This window comes from Amblyomma americanum, chromosome 8, assembly GCF_052857255.1.
Source record: "Amblyomma americanum isolate KBUSLIRL-KWMA chromosome 8, ASM5285725v1, whole genome shotgun sequence".
Lineage (NCBI taxonomy): Eukaryota > Metazoa > Arthropoda > Arachnida > Ixodida > Ixodidae > Amblyomma > Amblyomma americanum.
This window is the reverse complement of record NC_135504.1, coordinates 71,476,915-71,495,332: the sequence shown is the minus strand read 5'-3', so window position 1 is coordinate 71,495,332 and position 18,418 is coordinate 71,476,915. Positions and strand designations below refer to the sequence as shown.

Here is an 18,418-nt window from a genome sequence, read left to right as displayed (position 1 = left end):
ACATATAAAAAGTTCAGAGCTGGAAATCATCCAGAAATTATTAAAACACTCGGTTAAAGCTGTCTAATAAAACACTATACATTTCTGTGCACACCATTGTATTTTGTACAGTGCTGAGTCAGTATAGTGTTTTATATTTTGGTTGCAAAGGCCTGAACTTTTTTGAAAAAGAACTCCGGGCAATGTTTGCTTATTAATATTTCATAACATCTTTTTATTCATATTCAATATTTAAATAATTGCAGACTACTAATAATTGCGCATTTGGGTTGGTGGGAATTATTTCTTTGCCATGTTCCTTACATATATACAAGAAGTTGGAAGATCTACTTCCACTGGACAGTTCTTCTCGACTGAAGGGCCCAAACTCTGCATCCAGATTTTTGCTGGAAAATAAGATATGACTTGATACTAAATTTGGCTTTTGTTCCCTAGTCATAAACAAGCTCTGGCATCTTGGGCCCCAGGTTTTAATGAAAGTGCTCTGGTTATGAAATGCAGGATCAGTCATGGCAGACCACAACGTTGGCGTGTTTCCTGGAGAAAATCCACCTGTTGAAAAGTGCCCTGTCAACTACAGTGTGCCATCCACTAGTACAAGCGTGAATACTCACCGGGACAAGCCCACAGGCAAGCAGATTCACCAGTGCACCCACTGCGGCAACATTTTCAAGAAGAGATCACTCCTGGTGGAGCATATTCGCACCCACACAGGCGACCGCCCGTATCATTGCAGTGACTGTGATAGCACATTCGCTTATAAGAACAGCCTCGTCAGACACCTGCGGACCCATACGGGTGATCGTCCATACCGTTGTGACCACTGTGGCAGCACATTTTCTATAAAGAGCAATTTGGACAGACACCAGCGCACGCATACGGGTGATCGTCCGTACCGTTGTGACCACTGTTCCAGCAAATTTGCAGCAAAGAGCACTTTGGACATTCACTTGCGCACCCATACGGGTGATCGTCCGTACCGTTGTGACCACTGTGTCAGTGCATTTGTAGAAAAGAGCCACCTGGTAACACACGTCCGCATCCACACTGGTGAGAAGCCTTTCCAGTGTCAGCTGTGCCCCATGGCCTTTGCACAAAAGGCAACCCTTGTGGCACACGTGCACTCCCACAAGGGTGAAAAACCATTCCAGTGTGACTTGTGCTCAAAGGCGTTCTCAGCTAAGTGTAATTTAAAACACCACAAAGAGACAAGACACTGAAGGAATAGCAGTGTTCCATGATGCCCTTTGGAACGCGTTTTGGTAGCTATCCTGTTGTAACCAGATAACAGCATGCTATCTGGGTGACCTATGAGAAGCATGCTATGCTGTCATGGTGCTCGACTGCTGTCTCGAAAGACCAGGGTTTGATCCTGGCTGTGACGGCCGCATTTCAATGGACCCGAAATGTTGAAGGCATGTGTATTGTGCAATGTCGGTGCACGTTTAAAGGACCCCAGGCAGTCGAAGCTACCGGAGTCTTCGCTGCGGCGTCGCTCGTAGCCTGAGTCGCTTTGGGATGTTAAACTCCATAAACCAAATGATACTCTATGTCCGTAGTTAGTTTAATTTGCAGGCATTTTTTAATTTTTAATGCTGACACTACACTGGCACTGGGCTATTCCGTATCTTCTTTTGGAACCACTAGCCTACTATGCTTCCAGACATGTGTGGAGTAGAGGTAATTGTGACACATAGGGATGACATCACTTCCCATTAAAGAAAGGTTTTCAGTGATAATATGTCCAGGATTTATACCTCGTGTTCTCAGCTTTCTGATGAAGACCAGAAGAAAATGTGGCCTGATTGTTCATTGAAATTTACGGCCCTAAGCACACATATGTTGCTTAGATGTTTTATCACTTTACGGATTCCTATTGCAGCAGCTCTATTGACATAACGTCAAAAGAAAATCTGCTGTGTTGTTTTTCAGTGTGGCATTCTAGTAGTGCTAGCAGAATGTATGAGAGAAGAGAACAAAAGATTGCATGGCTTGCTTCAGTTTTTAGGCTTTAAGAACTAATCTTTTTTTAACCAAAAGCATTGAAAAAGGTTCACTGCACTGGTATCACTTGTCAGATTGCTCTTTCTGTGCTGCGTGCAAATGGCATATTTTGTGGAATATTGCAGCCTATTCTCAGCCTTTTTGTCAGAATAGCAGTTGTGCTGGAATCGTGCTTTGAATTAGCTTCTTCGTAACGTGTTTGTGTTACTGAAGCTAGCCTTGTCACATTTTCATTGGGTGTTTATGACAAGAAGGCTATATGGTTTGTCACGACTGATGTCAGTGTTTCTGTAATTGCTGTGAATCATCTTAGGCTGTTCAGCCGATGTGCTTGTAGAAACAATCACTTCGTGGCAGCGAGAAGTCTATCGGTGTGTCTTCAGATTGCGTTTTATTTCTTCTTGTGTGTTCTTTGTTCCTTCGTATGAATATTTTGTTGCACCTGGTGTCAAAAAGTGGTCTCAACATTTTGGCTGTTTGCAGTGCTTTTTTCCTTTTTTTATGCTCTGTACTTTAAAACTGAAAACCATTGGTACTCTTTGGTTTCCCATCTGTGTAGGTTTTAGCCCTCCCCATGATTTGTGGCATCACTAGCTGCATTAGTCAGCTCTGTGCCTGCACGATTACTACTCTGTGTGGTTGCATTCCCTCACTACTGACACAACAGTTAACAATTGTTTTGTTGGTTGGCTTGGAGAAAGATGCTTTCATTCTTTGCATCAGGAGTCATTTACATGAGTTAGGATTGGTAACAATTGGATGGGCAGCAATTATAAACTGCCTACTTAAAAACTATTCCCCAAAGTGGTTGCATTACTGTTGTCTGAAACACTTGTGGAAAAACACAGTGCGGCATTTCTAGAGAGCAGCTCTAATCTTGTTTGACATGTATGCTGGTCATAAAGGTTCACCTGGCATAATTGTCTTTCTTTTATCGAGCAAGTTTAGCTCACAGTTGCGCTGTATTGTTTGCAATAAAAATGGTTATGTGGCTTTTTCTTGCTATACTAATGTGTCCCCAGCAGCAAAAAAAAATGCATTTATTGCCAAGAAAACCTGATGAAAAATGTTCCCTCCACCTGATCCATACTCAAGACATCAGGATCAAAACAGATCCACAGTGACTGCTTATAAGAGAATGGCAGTGTACCCTCAGCGATCCACATGAAAAAAATTGTCTTGATGCACTGCGTGTTTGCTTGCAAAGACGGCTCCTAGTGGTGACACCTATATGTTATGTTGGTAGTGTGTGGTGATATATCAATTTGTGTCGGATTCAAATTGTCTTATGTGTCCCTTTGGTGTGCTATTTCTTGTTATCAAAATTAAGTAATTTTCAGCCTCAATAGTATGTTCATGCCTTAAGAAAGACAATTTGTTAGTTTTTCAGTGCAAACCACTGGATGTTTTATTGCGGAAATGTGGGAAGTTGTGTACACACTGTCGTAATTGATGAAAACAGCAACGCAGATAAGCCGCGACTCGTAAAGTAAACATGCAACGGGTCGCGTAAATAAATTTTTTTGCAAAAGTGCACATTACGCTTGACATTGAGAGTAAACAAATCGTTTTACAACTGGCCGCAAAATATGTACGCAGAAAAATGGCAGATGACTTGCTACGCCACTCACTGGTTTGTGAAATAATATTTACTGCATTCATTATGTGGCATAAACAATCTAGCTTATTTGTAACTTGAAGGATTCGAAAATCACCTGAAACAAAGAAATCGCTGTTAGATGCTGTCCACTTTCTGAAAAAGCTATGAGTTCGCTTTATATGCATTCGTGGCCATAACGTGTCAAAATGTTAAATTGTATTTTAGAGCGATTTGCTATTCCATTTTGTAGCAGAAAAGGGTAAAAAATAGGATACAGAGAGATACCTGGTCACTATTGTGGCACTTTATGCTTCACCATTTTTCTATGTTTAAGCATCTCCCACTTCTGCTTGACAAAATTTGAACTATATTTCGAAAATTCCTCAATATTTTGTGCATTGCTTCCCATTCAGATTCAGATAATTACTGTGGAAAAATTTATCCCCTGGAACAAAAAATCTGACAATGCTTGCCTGACATACTGAGTACATTGTTACCAGTTTCCTGCAATTTTTCAAATGATTCACTTCACATCCTTCTAGTCATCACCTTAACACTGTGTCGTCTTTTGAGGCGAGATATGGCATTCACACTATTTTTTAAGCTAAATAGAAGATCTGGTCATTTTTTTCGGGTACTGGTGTGGTATTAAAGGGGCTCAGAAACGTCTTCCGAGAGCACACTAACTCGCTTAATGACTCCACTGTGTTGCCATGAAAACGAGCCAAATACTGCTCTTCTACACGCAGCAGGCGACCCACAATCGCGCGTCAAAGTTGGCGAGCCGTTCCCGGCGACTTTTCATCCTCGCACCCTCCTTTGTCCCCCATATCTGCGTAGACAAGGTGAGAGGTGGCCATTGGCTAGATTCTTTCAGATGTCAGGCAGCTACCGTGGCCTCGGCCAATAAGCCGCTTGGCTCCAGCGGGTCGGGAAGCTCCGCTCTTAGCAGGGTGTCGGGAAGGAGCGCCTACCTTCCAGCGTGCAACAAGTGACGAGAGGAGAAGAAAAGGCGCGAAGACGTTGAAATTCAAATTTTAACTACAGATAACTCAGCTTCTACAAAGCGCATTTAAAAAATCCTTGCTAGACACTATTCGTGAAGCGGTGTGCTTCAATATCCCATGCATGCCGCAACTTTATTAGAGGAACCTTCGCAGCCATTTTAATACTTCAGTTTGAGTGAGTGGGTTCATTTCTAATAAGGTACGTACTTGCGCGAAGAGGACTGGATGCAACGAAGAAACACATTTGACTTGTTTCGCTCTGTTCATGTCGTACATGTTTGTTCATAGTGTCGTGTCTTCCTGCTAGTACGTACCTTATTAGAGATGGTGTGGTATGCAGTAAAACATACATATTCATGCAAGCTGCCACGATGGCTAAGTGGCTCTGGCATTTGGCTGCCGAGTGCAACGTTGTGGAATAAAATCCTGGCTACTACGGCTGCATTTCGACAGAAGTTGAATGCAAAGAAGTTATCTGTGTGGTGTCGATGCACATCAAAGAACACCATGTGACAAGTTATTCGAAACTAATAGGTACCATGTTTTGGCAGAAACGAAGCTTCACTGTTTCCCAGCTCCCAAATCCTGATTTGCAGCCACTGACCTTCAAATGTTAGCTGCGGCCTAGGGCGGCTCTAGGCACTGATTTCCAACCATTCCATAGGCTAGGTAGTTGTATGTTAAGCACAGTGTCTGTTTGCATATTTTTCTTGTCCAGATTCTTTCATTTCTTTTGCTTCTTTAAGTAATGAATGGTCCCGAGTTCTTTTTATGTGTTGTCCAAAGTGCTGTCATATATAAAGGAAGCATATTAACACCGCTGCTTAGGGCATTGCAGTTTTTATTTTACTTATCCTGCTTTTATCTCTTAATTTTGCAGGCTAATATCAATAAGCCAAGGAATATATGCTACCAGATGAAGAAGCCTGCAATTACAAATCTTCCCAACCCTCATAGTCTCAATGGCCTGATGTTCATAGTCTGTAAAATAGCGTGTTTACAGACCTTAGTACGTGGTCTACACGGACAAAGTGGGGTAGATAACACATTTATTGAGAGCACAGTTACTGGGACATCAATGGTGGTTATTACCATGGGCAAGGTGGCCTAACCATAAAGAAGGATATAAGTATGCAGGTCATCTTGCTATCACTTGATAGAGCAAGCGAAATATCTTTTTCCGTAATCTTTCAAGATTTTTGCTGAAATCATACGGTGCAGTAAAAGTAATACATTCTGTGCAGTGAGTAGCCATTAAATGGATGTATGTGTGGTGAACCATCCTTGATCTTGCTTCTGGTGCTAAAGGGCTTTTAGTTTTTGGAAATGTCTTGCCTTACTTGACTTTGCTGTTACAGTACCATGCACATTTCTGATTATTTTGTTTATTTTCTCTGCTGTTTTTTGTTCTTGCTTTAGTCATGTCTGAGACCGTATGAAGTATCTCTGCCAAAGCTACAGCAGCAGCTTTTATTACTGTTCAAGCAGATTTTCGGTGTTGAACTTTAACCTGTTCTGTTTTACCTGCTCTTGAGCAAAAGCCATAATTGGTTGCTTATTCGAAGTGCACATAGAAGTCTGATGGTATTTTTTATGTGTATGACACTGCTGACACTAGCTGGCTAAACAGTATCTGCTTGCTACATGAGTTTGTCTGAAACCTTGACGTCAATTCCATTTTTCGGTTTGTGTTAATAGCACGTGTCTGCGGAATGAACTGTAGCGTCCTCATCTTTACCTGTAATTTTAAAAATTGTCCTTATCTTTAAGTGTAATTTTTAAGACGTTTGTGTCTCAGCATGGAAACTATGTTTACGTCTATTACTAAGTGTATGTTAGTTTGGTATGCGACGAGGTATGAACCAGCTTTGAGATAGGGTTTTGCACTCTTATGGTCTGCCGGTAACATGAGCTTTTTGCCAGGTGAAATGCGAACTGTATGCAGAAATCAAAGAAGTAAATTTCACTTCACAACTGTGCACTTTTTAATCCCTCCAGTCACAGTTCATTCATGTGCGCACATTAAATTTGTGTCTGTTTTTACTACTGCCGTGAATTTTTTTGCTGAAAATGGCTGCTACCTATATATATGGAACCCTTTGCAGCAGGCTTTGAGAACCGTCTCAAGACAGTCATATAAAATTAACGAAAAAGTGTTTGATGTATGCCTCTTGTTTATTAATGCGTGTACTATTCGATGTCAGTGCACGTTAAAGAACCCCAAGTGGTCGATATTTCTGAAGCCCTTCACTAGTGTCCCTGATAGCCTGAGTTCCTTTGGGACGTTAAACTCCCCTATACCATAAACCATCTTCTATAATAATATTAATAATAGCTCTGGCAAGAGTGCTTCATGCGTGCTTTCATTTGCTTGTTTTGATACCTTAGTTCTAAACTGGTACTCTAGTGACAGGAATGAGTCAGAACGGTTTGAGGCCTTGAAGTTGCGTCAGATACAGACTTCTGAGAAGATGTCGATATCGAAAATAAGGGTGGCAGTGTAAATATTTGAAGTTCCTATATAGAATTGAACATGTTTGTTATTCGGCTCGTACTCAGTTCGAGAATTTAGTATCTGAGAGTTTTTTATTTTCGAAAATTTTGAAATATTTAATTCGCAGCAATCGAATATTGTGCTGACTTCCTTTAATCCATTCATGGCAGAGCCAAAATATCTGGGCAAATTATCCAAAGATTAAGTTTAAGGTGTCTGGTAAACTGTACAAAGGCATTTGTTTCTGTCATTCATCGGGTCGACCGTTATCACGCGGGCACCGATTTTCTTGGATGTTTAGCAAATTTCTGCAGGTGGGTTGGTCACATCACACGAGCTGTGAACATGATGCGTGACCACCTGCTTCAAACTATCACAGAATGAGAACACATCTTTTCATCATCAGCAGCAGCAGCAGCCTGACTACGACCATTGCAGGCCAAAGGCCTCTCCCATGCCTCTCCAATTATCCCTGTCCTTTGCCAGCTGTGCCGACTGTATGCCCGCAAACTTCTGAATCTCATCAGGCCATCTAATTTTCTACCACCCCCTGCTACACTAACCACCGTCAGAAAAAAAAAAGTTTGGGAATTTTCTTTGGAACCAATTGGACATTCGAACTGGTTCCATTTGGATCTTCGAATTGGTTCCAGTTGTGTTTTTAGCCACCTGACCAATTTAACCTCACTGGATCCAACTGGACCAATAGATTGGACGAATCAGGTCCTAGCAGTTATTGCATCAGGAAAATATTCCCAAAATATGCCTCACAACATGTGAGAAATACTTCTGCAACCTAACATATTATTAATATGGAAAAGGAAAACTGATTTGTGAGAAATTTAGGGAAACATTGTGTCTGTGTTGTTCTTCCAGTACGCCGAAACTGCACATTTGTCACGGGCTTATCACTGTTTGCACTGTCAGCCTCCTCACAAGGATTTACCGCAATTTTTTTTATCAGTGATGTGGGAGGGGGCGTTTTATAACTCAACCATTGAATAAATCGGTAGTTTCTTCCAGTCCCTGGAAATTCATATTAATTAGGTTTTGCTACCCATAATGTTACCTTTAATTGTTGCTTCATATGAATTCATTGATTTCATTTTGTTTCTCATGTTGCGTGATCACATCACCTGTGGCATACTTTTAAGTACTGTTTCTGTTAGCTTGATCTCTCCTCCTTTACATATAAAAAGGATCAGAGCTGGAAATCACGAAATTATTAAAAACCTGGGTTAATGCTGTCTAATCATGCAATATACACTTCTGTGCACACCATTTTTGTTGTATAGTGCTGAGTCAGTATAGTGTTTTATCTTTTGGTTGCAAAGGATATACACTTTTTTTAAAAAGATGTCTGTGCAATGTTAGCTTATTTATATCTTCTTAAAATTTTTTATTCATATTTACACTTTAAATATTTGCAGACTCCTAATAATTGTGCATCGAAGTTGCTGAGAATTATTTCTCTGCTATGTTGCCATGTCCCTTACGTAAATCCCAAAAGTTTGAAGATTTACTTCCACTGGACAGTTCTCGACTGAAGGGCCTAGACTCTGCATATTAAATATGGCTTTTGTTCTCTAGTTGCAAGCAAGCTGTGGCATCTTGGGCCTGAGGTTTTGATGAAAGTGCTCTGGTTTTGAAATGCAGGATCAGTCGTGGCAGACCACGACGTTGGCGTGTTTGCTGGACAAAGTCCAGCTGATGAAAAGCACCCTGCCAACCACAGTGTTTCATCCATTAGTACAAGCATGAGTACTCACTGGGACAAGCCCACAGGCAAGCAGATTCACCAGTGCACCCACTGCGGCAAGATTTTCCAGAAGAGATCTGACCTCGTAGCGCATATTCGCACCCACACAGGCGATCGCCCGTATCATTGCAGTAACTGTGATAGCGCGTTCGCAACAAGGAACAGCCTGGTCAGACACCTGCGCACGCATACGGGTGATCGTCCATACCGTTGCAGTTTTCGTGGTAGTGCCTTTTCTAGAAAAGATAACTTGGTAAGACACGTCTGGATTCACACTGGTGAGAAGCCTTTCTAGTTCCAACTGTGCCCCATGGCCTTTGAACAAAAGCTAACCCTTATGGTGCACGTGCGGTCCCACAGGCATGAAAAACCATTTCGTTGTGACTTGTGCTCAAAGGCGTTCTCAGTTAAGTGCAGTTTAAAACACCACAAAGAGCCAGGACACTAACGGAACAGCTGAGTTCCCTGGTGCCCTTTGGAACGCATTTTGGTAGCTGTCCTGACGACAACCAGCTGGCAGCATGCTAGCTAGGTGACCTATGACAAGTGTTCCTTTTTAAGGTATGTCGGTAGCTAGTTTGATTTGCGGCCATTCTTTAATGTTGACGCACTCTTTGCCTGAATGGGACGCTGACATGCCCTTGTACTGCACTGGTGCTGGGCTATTTCATTTCTTCTTCCAGAGCCACAAGTATATTGGACTTCCAAACTTACGTTAAAGGAAAAAAAAATAATCTGACATATGGGGTGGCATCACTTCCCATTGAAGAAAGGCATTCAGCGACAGTGTGTCTAATATATTTATTGCTGGTACTTGGTCTCAGATTTATGTTAAGATTGGGGAAAAAAAAGGGTGGCCTGACTGTCTGTTGAATTTTAATGTCCCAAGTGTACTTGTGTTTTTAAAGAGATGGCATTGCTGCAATATAATATTGGCAGATTGTGCGTAATCGGAATGTAATCATATTTGGTGTGTTGGTGAGTGAAAAAATAGAGTCGGAATGGAATACATTGCGCCGCCGCGGTGCCTCAGTGGTTAGGGTGCTCGGCTACTGATCGGGAGTTCCCTGGTTCGAACCCGACCGCGGCGGCTGCGTTTTTATGGTGGCAAAACGCTAAGGCGCCTGTGTGCTGTGCGATGTCAGTGCACGTTAAAGATCCCCAGCTGGTCAAAATTATTCCAGAGCCCTCCACTACGGCACATCTTTCCTCCTTTCTTCTTTCACTCCCTCCGTTATCCCTTTCCTTAGGGCGCAGTTCAGGTGTTCTAGGATATATGAGACAGATACTGTGCCATTTCCTTTCTTCAAAAAACCAATTATTATTATTATTAATGGAATACATTGGAGAATGGAAAGCAAAGGCTATCACATGCCCTCCACATCAGCGCAATTGATTGCCCCGAAATTTTTAAAAATGGTTTTGGAGTGCTGCCGTATATCACTGCAGCTTTGTTTGCTTACTGTCAAAATTGAAAACTGCGGATGTGTTGTGTTTTCAATTTGGCATTGTAATAGTGCTAGCAAAACGTATGTGGGGGGAGAACAAAAGTTGAGCCTCAAGATTACGTGGCTTGCTTTTGTACTTAGGCTTTAAGAATTACGTTTTTTGAACAAAAAATTTGAAGAACTGGTGTCACTTGACAGATCACTGTTCCTGTGTTGCATGCAAGTGGCATATTTTGTGGAATATTGTGTCCTCACTATATTCAGCCATTTTGTCAGAATAGCAGTTGTGCTAGAATTGTGCTTTAAGTTAGCTTCTTTGTAAGGTGTATGTGTTACTGAAGCTAGCCTTGTCATATTTTCATTGGGTGTTAATGACAAGAAGACTATTGGGTCGGTCACCACTGATGTCAGTGTTGTTGTAATTGCTGCGATTCTATATAAGCTGTTCAGCTGATGTGCTTTTAGAAACATTCACTGCACTGTGGCGAGAAATCTTTCAGTGTGTTTTCAGATTCCATTCTATTTCTTCCTGTGTTTTGTTGGTTGCTTCCCATGAGTATTTTGTTAAACCTGCTGCCAAAAACAGGTCTTGACATACTGACTGTTTGTTGTAGTACTAATGCTCTTTATTTGTGTCCTGTAGTTTAAAACTCCACAGCACTGGCACTGTTTTGTTTGCCATTTGTGTGAGTTTTAGCACCCCAACCCCCAGAAAATGATTTCTGGCATCACTTGTTGCACTGTTCAGCGCTGTGCCTTCAAGAGTAATACTTTGTGTGGTTGCATTCCCTCACTAGTGTCACAACAGTGGACAGATGTTTTGTTTGTTATTTTGGAGAAATATGCCAAGTGTTCATTTTGTATATCAGTAGTCGTTTACGTAAGTTAGGGTAATTAACATTTATATGAGCAGCAACCAGAACAGCACAATTAAAAATTATTCCCCAAGATCTGGTTGCATTACTGCTGTGTGAAAAATTTGTGGACAAATGCAATGTGGTATGACTAGAGTGTAGCTCGATTTGTATGCACACGATAAATGTTTAACTGGCATCGATGTTTTCAATTTGTTGGGCAGTGTTAGCTCACAGTTACACTGTAGTGTTTGCAACAAAAATGGTTATGTATGGAATGCGCAATTTCTTGTTTAATTGAAATGGAATAATTTTCAACCTAAATAATATATTCAGGTTTTTATGAAGACAGCCTGTCAGTTTTCCACCGCAAAAATCAAACATAATATGGCAAGAAGGTGCGAAATTTTATACAAAGTGTCGTAATTGACTAAAATAGCGACATAAATATGCTTTGACTTAGAAGATAAACTCCCGAAGGTCCATGAAAATAATTTATATTTCGAAGGTGCGCATTACATTTGAAATTGAGGCAAAAAGTTATGCTAAAAATGGTGGCAAAATATTTTTGCACAACAATGGCGGACGACATGCTACACCGCTCACTGTTTCACAAAATATTCACTGCATTCACTGTATGGCATAAAAAAATCTAGCGTATTTGCATTATGAAAGATGTGAAGTTCACCTCAAAACAAAGAAAGGCTACTAGATTCAGACCACTCTCGGAAAAAGCTGCGAGTTTGCTTTATGTGCTGTTACATAATGTGTCGAAGGGTTAAGGTGTGTTTTGGGGTGAGTTGCTATTGTACTCTCTAGCAGATGGATAAGAAAGAGGATACAGAGAGAGACCAGATCACTACTGAGGCGCTTCATACTTTACCATTTTTGTATGTTTAAGCGTCTCCTATTTCTGCTTCACAAAGTTTGAATTTTGTTTCGGAAATTCCTAAATACTTGGGGAATTTCTTTACTTTCAGTGGCAGATTATTACTGTGCAGAAATTTATCTCCTGAAAAAAACAAAATATCTGGCAATGCTTGCCTGACATACAGGGTATATTCAGTTTTTTGCGGAAACTTTTCAAATGATTCACTTTATACCCTTCTTGTCATCACCTTAACTATGTGTTGTCTTTTGAGGTGGGATCTGCTGTTCACACTGAGATTTTTTACACCGAAAGAAAAGATCTAGTCATTTTTCTCTGTTATTGGTATGGTATTAATACTATCGTTTGGACGAGCTTCGCTGTGACCTATTCTCTTTGCACAAGCACGTACCTGATTAGAGATGGCGTGGTATGCCCAGTGTATTAAACTTGCATGTCACGTCAGCCTTGTACTTGTGTCTGGAAGACTTCGTTTCACAGGATGGGACAATTGGTGGAAACTGAGGGGAGACATTAGCGATACTTGCGCGAGAGAGGATAGTACTGTTACACGCACATGACAATTTCCTGTTTGGTCATCATTGCTGGTCACGTTAACACCAGTGCATTGCTTCCACAGGACCAGGTAGAGCGGAAAGCGCTACTCACTTCTCTTGAAAATTATCGCCCCACAAAACTTCCCATTGTCGGGCCTTTCACACACTGTTATGGCAAGTAGAAAACAGATCAAGTAAACGGTGCTTGTCAACTCCTTTGTCTGCCCAGAGCTGTATGCAGCACTAGAGGAACCAGATATGCTTACTACTAGACCCAATCCATTGCATAAATATACAGATATTTCTATAGAGCATCGGAGGCACTCAGAGTGTGCTTGGAATGCTACCAGGCCTTGCTTTAGAGAGTGCTGTCAAGGAATTCCACAATGTGAAACAGATTCCAAAACAAGCAAATGAAACATAACTTCCACATGGTGAAACAGCCTCTAGGAAATTAGGAGACATAAGACCCCCTGAAATGCAACACAATGCAATTTTCAGCAGATGTAACGAAACGGGTTATTTCAGTGCCCTGTCAACCATGTTTAGCCATAACTGCAATCAGCATGTAGCTTGACGCAGCCAAGAGCTTCAAAAAATGTCCTTATTTGTAGCCAGCTCCCGTGCTCGAGAGGAGTTTGAGTGCAATCACTTCAATGTTATGCACAACTGTGGACTTTCATGAACACACCTGAGCCAAACATTCCAGTGCATGCAAATCTTCAAATGTGTATGCAACATCCGCTAACCTATTTTATTGCAATGCCAGAAACGCTTTCCTCACAAGTGAAAAAATAGCAGCAGCAACCTGGCAACATGTGAAACATGGATATTCATGCAAACTGCTATACTGGCTCAATGGCTTTTTTGTTTGGCTGCTGAGTGCAATGTTGTCGAATGAAATCCTGGCAACGGTCACTTCATTTCGACGGAAGCTAGATGCAAGCACACCCATACGGTATGCGGTGTCAGAGCGCATTAAAGAACCTCATGTGATAGAAATTATTCGAAGCTATCACCATGTTTTGGCATAAGCCAAGCCCCACTGCTTCCCATCTCCCAAGTCCAGAGCTACAGCCACTGACCTCCATAAGTGAGCTGCAGTCTAGGGCTGCACTAGGCGTTGACTTCCAGCCATAGTATAAGCTAAATAGTTGTATCATAAGCATAATGTCTGCTGGTATTTCTTTCTTGTCCACATTCTTTCATTTCCTTTTTTCTCTGTAACTGATGGATGGTTCCGGGTACTTTTTGTGTGTTGTCCAACGTGCAGTCATTTAGAAAGAAAGAATTTAAGCATCGCTGTTTATGGCAGTGCAGTTTTTATTCGCTTACACTGCTTTTCTCTGTTAATTTCGCAGGCTAATATTGACAAGCCAAAGGAATACATGCTACCACAGGAAGAAGCCTTGAATATAAATCCTCGCCTTCACAGATGCTTTGGCCTGATGTTCATAGCCTGTGAATTAACTTGTTTATAGACCTTAGTGCCTGTCGTCCATGGACGAAATGGTGTGCATAATGCCCCATCCATGAAAAGCACAGATACTTTAAGCATCGATGAGGGTTATTATTGAAGATACCATGGGGCAACATGGTATAAGCATAAAGAAGGGTATGAGTATACAGGACACCTTGTTATCATTTGGTAGAGCACAGTGCAAGCAGAATATTTTGTTTCCCACACTATTTCAAAATTTTCATGAAGCAAGGTGTTGGAAACAAAAATACAGTCTGTGCAATAAGTAGCCATTGGATGAATGTGCCATTGGTGGCCATCCTTAATCTCCCTTCTGGTGCTAAATGGACTTTAAGAAATGTCTAGCCTTACTTGTCTTTGTTGTTACAGTGCCATGCGAGTGCATTTCTTATTATTTGGTTATTTTCTCTTTTGTTTTTTGTTTTTGCTTTAGTCACATTTGGAACATTATGATGAAGCATGTCTGCCAAAGCTGCAGCAACAGCTTTTATTACTGTTCAGCCAGACATTCAGGGTGGCATTTTAATCTGTTATATTTAAACTGCTCTGAAATGAAAGCCACATTTAATGTGCATTTCACTGCAGTTGCTAATTCAAAGTACACAGTGTAGCGTGGCTTGTTGTGGCTGGGCATTGGAGCTTGGCATTATTTTTCATGTGTATAACACAGCTCACACAGGTTCGCTGAACAGTATCTGTTGCTACATAGGTTTAACTCGCACCATGACGTCTATTCTATTTTTAGGTTTGCGGTAACAGAAGGTGACTTTTTGCTGAATGAAGTATAATATTATTATATTTACATGTAATTCTTTATAATTTTCTGACCAAAAATGGAAACCTTCTTTATGTCCATTGCTCATGATGTATGTGTTTGTTATGCAATCCATGACTATGGTATGAACTATGAATCAGCTTTGAGAAGAAATGAGGCAAGGGGCTATTTATAGCTTAACCTTTGAATAATTAGGGAATATCTTCCGGCCCCTTGAAGTCCGAATTAATGAGGTTTTACTATCCATCCTGTTAGCTTTAAATGTTGCATCATATGAATTCATGGTTTCGTATTGTTACTTATTCTGCGTGTCTACATCACCTATTGCATGCTGTTAATGCTGTCCAATCAAGAAATCTACATTTCTATGGACATCATGATTTTTGTAGTATGGTAGAGTCAGTATAGTTTTGTATATTTTTTTTGCAAAGACCAGATACTATTTTGATAAAGAACATGGAGTTATGTTTGCACGTTTATATTTTTAAATTGTTTTTATACAAAACGTACATTCGATTCGATATTGGAAGGTATATTTTTCTTAATATTCACATTTGAAAATTTAAGCATTCACACACCCCTAATAATTGGGTATCTGGAACGGTGGGAATTTTTTCTGAGCTGTTGGATATGTTCCTTATAGAAATATAGAAACTAAAAATTTACCTCTAGTGGATGGTTGTTCTTGACTGAAGGGATTAAGCTCTACATATGAAATTTAACTCTACTCAAGTAACGCAGCTATTGCATAGCACTCTTGTCTACAGTCACAATCTGATAGCCCTAGCAGTATGTGAGCTGTGACGTATTGGGCCCCACGTTTTAATAAAAGTGGTCTGGTTTTGTAATGCAGGAATGGCCACCACAGACTGCAAGGCTGGCGTGTTTCTCGGACAAAATTCACCTGATCAAAAGTGCCCAGTCAACCACAGCGTGCCATCCATTAGTACAAGCACGAGTACTCACCAGGACAAGCCCACAAGAAAGCAGATTCACCAATGCCCCCCCCTGCGGCAAGATTTTTAAGAAGAGATCTGTCCTGGCGACGCATGCTCGCATCCACACAGGCAACCGCCCGTATCATTGCAGTGACTGTGATAGCGCATTTGCAACAAAAAACAGCCTGGTCAGACACTTGCACACCCATACGGGTGATCGTCCATACCGTTGTGACGACTGTGGCAGCACATTTGCAGTTAAGAGCAATTTGGACAATCACCTGCGCACCCATACGGGTGATCGTCCATACCATTTTGGCCACTGTGGCAATGCATTTGTACAAAAGAGCCACCTGGTAGATCATGTCCGCATCCACACTTGTGAGAAGCCGTTCCAGTGCCAGCTGTGCCCCATGGCATTTGCACGAAAGGCAACTGTTTGGCAAAATGTCATCGGCTACGTACGTTGACTGCACAGCATAAAAAACAACCTTGTTTGCGGGATGAAGGATATAAACTTAATGTGATACCAAGAAATCACCACTAGATGTAGCCCACTATCGGAAAAAGCTGCGAGTTTACTTACTATGTAAACAATAGTGTACCTACATACATACAGTGCCAGAGGGTGTATATTGGGGTGAGTTGCTAGTCCACTTTGTAGCAGACAAGGATAGAAAAGGAGATGTAGAGAAACCAGACCACTATGCTTTACCGTCTTATGCTTTACTATCTTTACGTTTAAGCAAAAGGAAGGACTAACGGAAGGTGGCTGCCATGGGAAGATGCCGAAGGGCGATGGATGGATGGATGGAAGGTAGGAGCATCCCCTTTGAAACTGGGCAGTGGTAGTTGCCACCGTGCTCAGTTTTTTTTCCTTTATTTTTGTTGAACTCTGCTGTAAGTTGTTAATAAAATTCGCCATTTTCTGTAAAATACGTTTTCCTTCTCTTTAAAACTTATGTCACGGCTCTGCTTTTGTGCCACCAATCCTCCAATCTCTTTTTGCTAATTTCCACCACAGATTTATTTACATGACTATTTTTATCTCTAAACCCTAAGGCCTCAGGAAGAGTGACTGTGCATGCATCGACAACTGGATGGATACCATCAAAATTTAGAATGAGGTGTTCTGTTGTTTCTACAGATTTACCACACACAGCACATGTGTCATCTTCTTCGTTAAATTTCTTTTTGTAGCTGAACGTTCTAAGACTCCCTGACCTATACTTCAAAGAGGAGGACACTGCCCCTTGACTTATCATAAAACGTTTCCTTCCTGATCTGCCTTTTCCAGCATGGATATAGTTCTACACTATGCTTCTTTTCCATTGAATCTGTCAAATTTTTACCTTCGACGTTTTTAACCTGCCGTTTAATGCTCTTTCTTTCTCCTTCCTCGTCCCTGGCAAACTTACTGGTCAGCTTTCTAGTTCGTTTCCGCCACTGTGTGTCATCGCTCTTTCTGTACAGGTATTTAAATACATTACCTGCCCAACTGTTAGCGTCCAATTTCCCCAGGCGTTCTTCGTATAGTACTTTACTCTGAGCTCCCCGTGCTTCGAACGTTGCCAAGTCCATATCCCCCGGTACTGCCTCGTTTGTGGTTTTCCCGTGGGCACCTAGTGCTAATCTTCCAACAGTTCTCTGATTTACTTCTAATCGAAACTGAACTTCAGCTCTTAAGCATAGAACCGCATTCCCGAAAGTAAGTACCGGCACCATTATTCTTTTTCAAATACCTCTGAGGACTTCATACCTGTTGTACCCCCACAAGGCCCTATGTTTCATTATCCCAGCATCTCTTCGCCCTTTTGCTATGAGAGACTGTTCGTGCTTTTCCGTGTACATATGCCCTTTGTTTGCCCATACCCCGAGATATTTGTATTCGGCCACTCTGGGTATTTCATGGCCCTGTATTGTAAGCTCCTGATCAGTTGTGCCGTTGAAAACCATCACACCTGACCTAGTTGCGCTAAAACTGAAACCTAGACTGTCTCCTTCGTCTCCACAGAAGTTCACCAAAGTTTGCAAATCTTCCTGGTTATTTGCTAACAGTACAATATCGTCCGCATACATTAAACCCGGTAGTCGTTGCTCAACAACCTTTCCGCCTAATGTGTATGACAGATCATAACCTAATAATAATAATTGGTTTTGGGGGGAAGGAAATGGCGCAGTATCTGTCTCATATAGCGTTGGACACCTGTACCGCGCCGTAAGGGAAGGGATAAAGGAGGGAGTGAAAGAAGAAAGGAAGAAGAGGTGCCGTAGTGGAGGGCTCCGGAATAATTTTGACCACCTGGGCATCTTTAACGTGCACTGACATCGCACAGCACAAGGGCGCCTTAGCGTTTTTCCTCCATAAAAACGCAGCCGCCGCGGTCGGGTTCGAACCCGGCACAGATCATAACCTAGATTGCTTCCTTGTAGCCTTCTCTCCATACTTATCATATAAAGCATGAACAGCAGCGGTGATAGAGAACAACCTTGCCTTAATTTTGTTTGTACCTGGACAGTTGATGTATCCTTAATTCCTTCCCATGTATTTCAACTTTATTCTTTCGATATATTTCCTGTAGAAAATTAATCTCAAAACCGCGTACAGCGCCGCTTCAGCAGCGGCGGCAGCGG

At 41.5% G+C, this 18,418-nt stretch overlaps 1 protein-coding gene across 1 annotated transcript; it reads left to right on the top strand.

The window, feature by feature from the left end:
- The first annotated feature begins 506 nt into the window (after positions 1–506).
- Positions 507–1,694, top strand: LOC144100434 (uncharacterized). Its single transcript, XM_077633393.1, has one exon. The coding sequence runs from the start codon at positions 510–512 to the stop codon at positions 1,218–1,220; it is 711 nt and encodes a 236-aa protein (XP_077489519.1). The 5' UTR covers positions 507–509; the 3' UTR covers positions 1,221–1,694.
- Positions 1,695–18,418: the final 16,724 nt, after the last annotated feature.

Excerpts from the sequence above, each read along its gene's own strand:
- LOC144100434 (XM_077633393.1), top strand. The coding sequence starts at position 510 with ATGGCAGACCACAACGTTGGCGTGTTTCCTGGAGAAAATCCACCTGTT.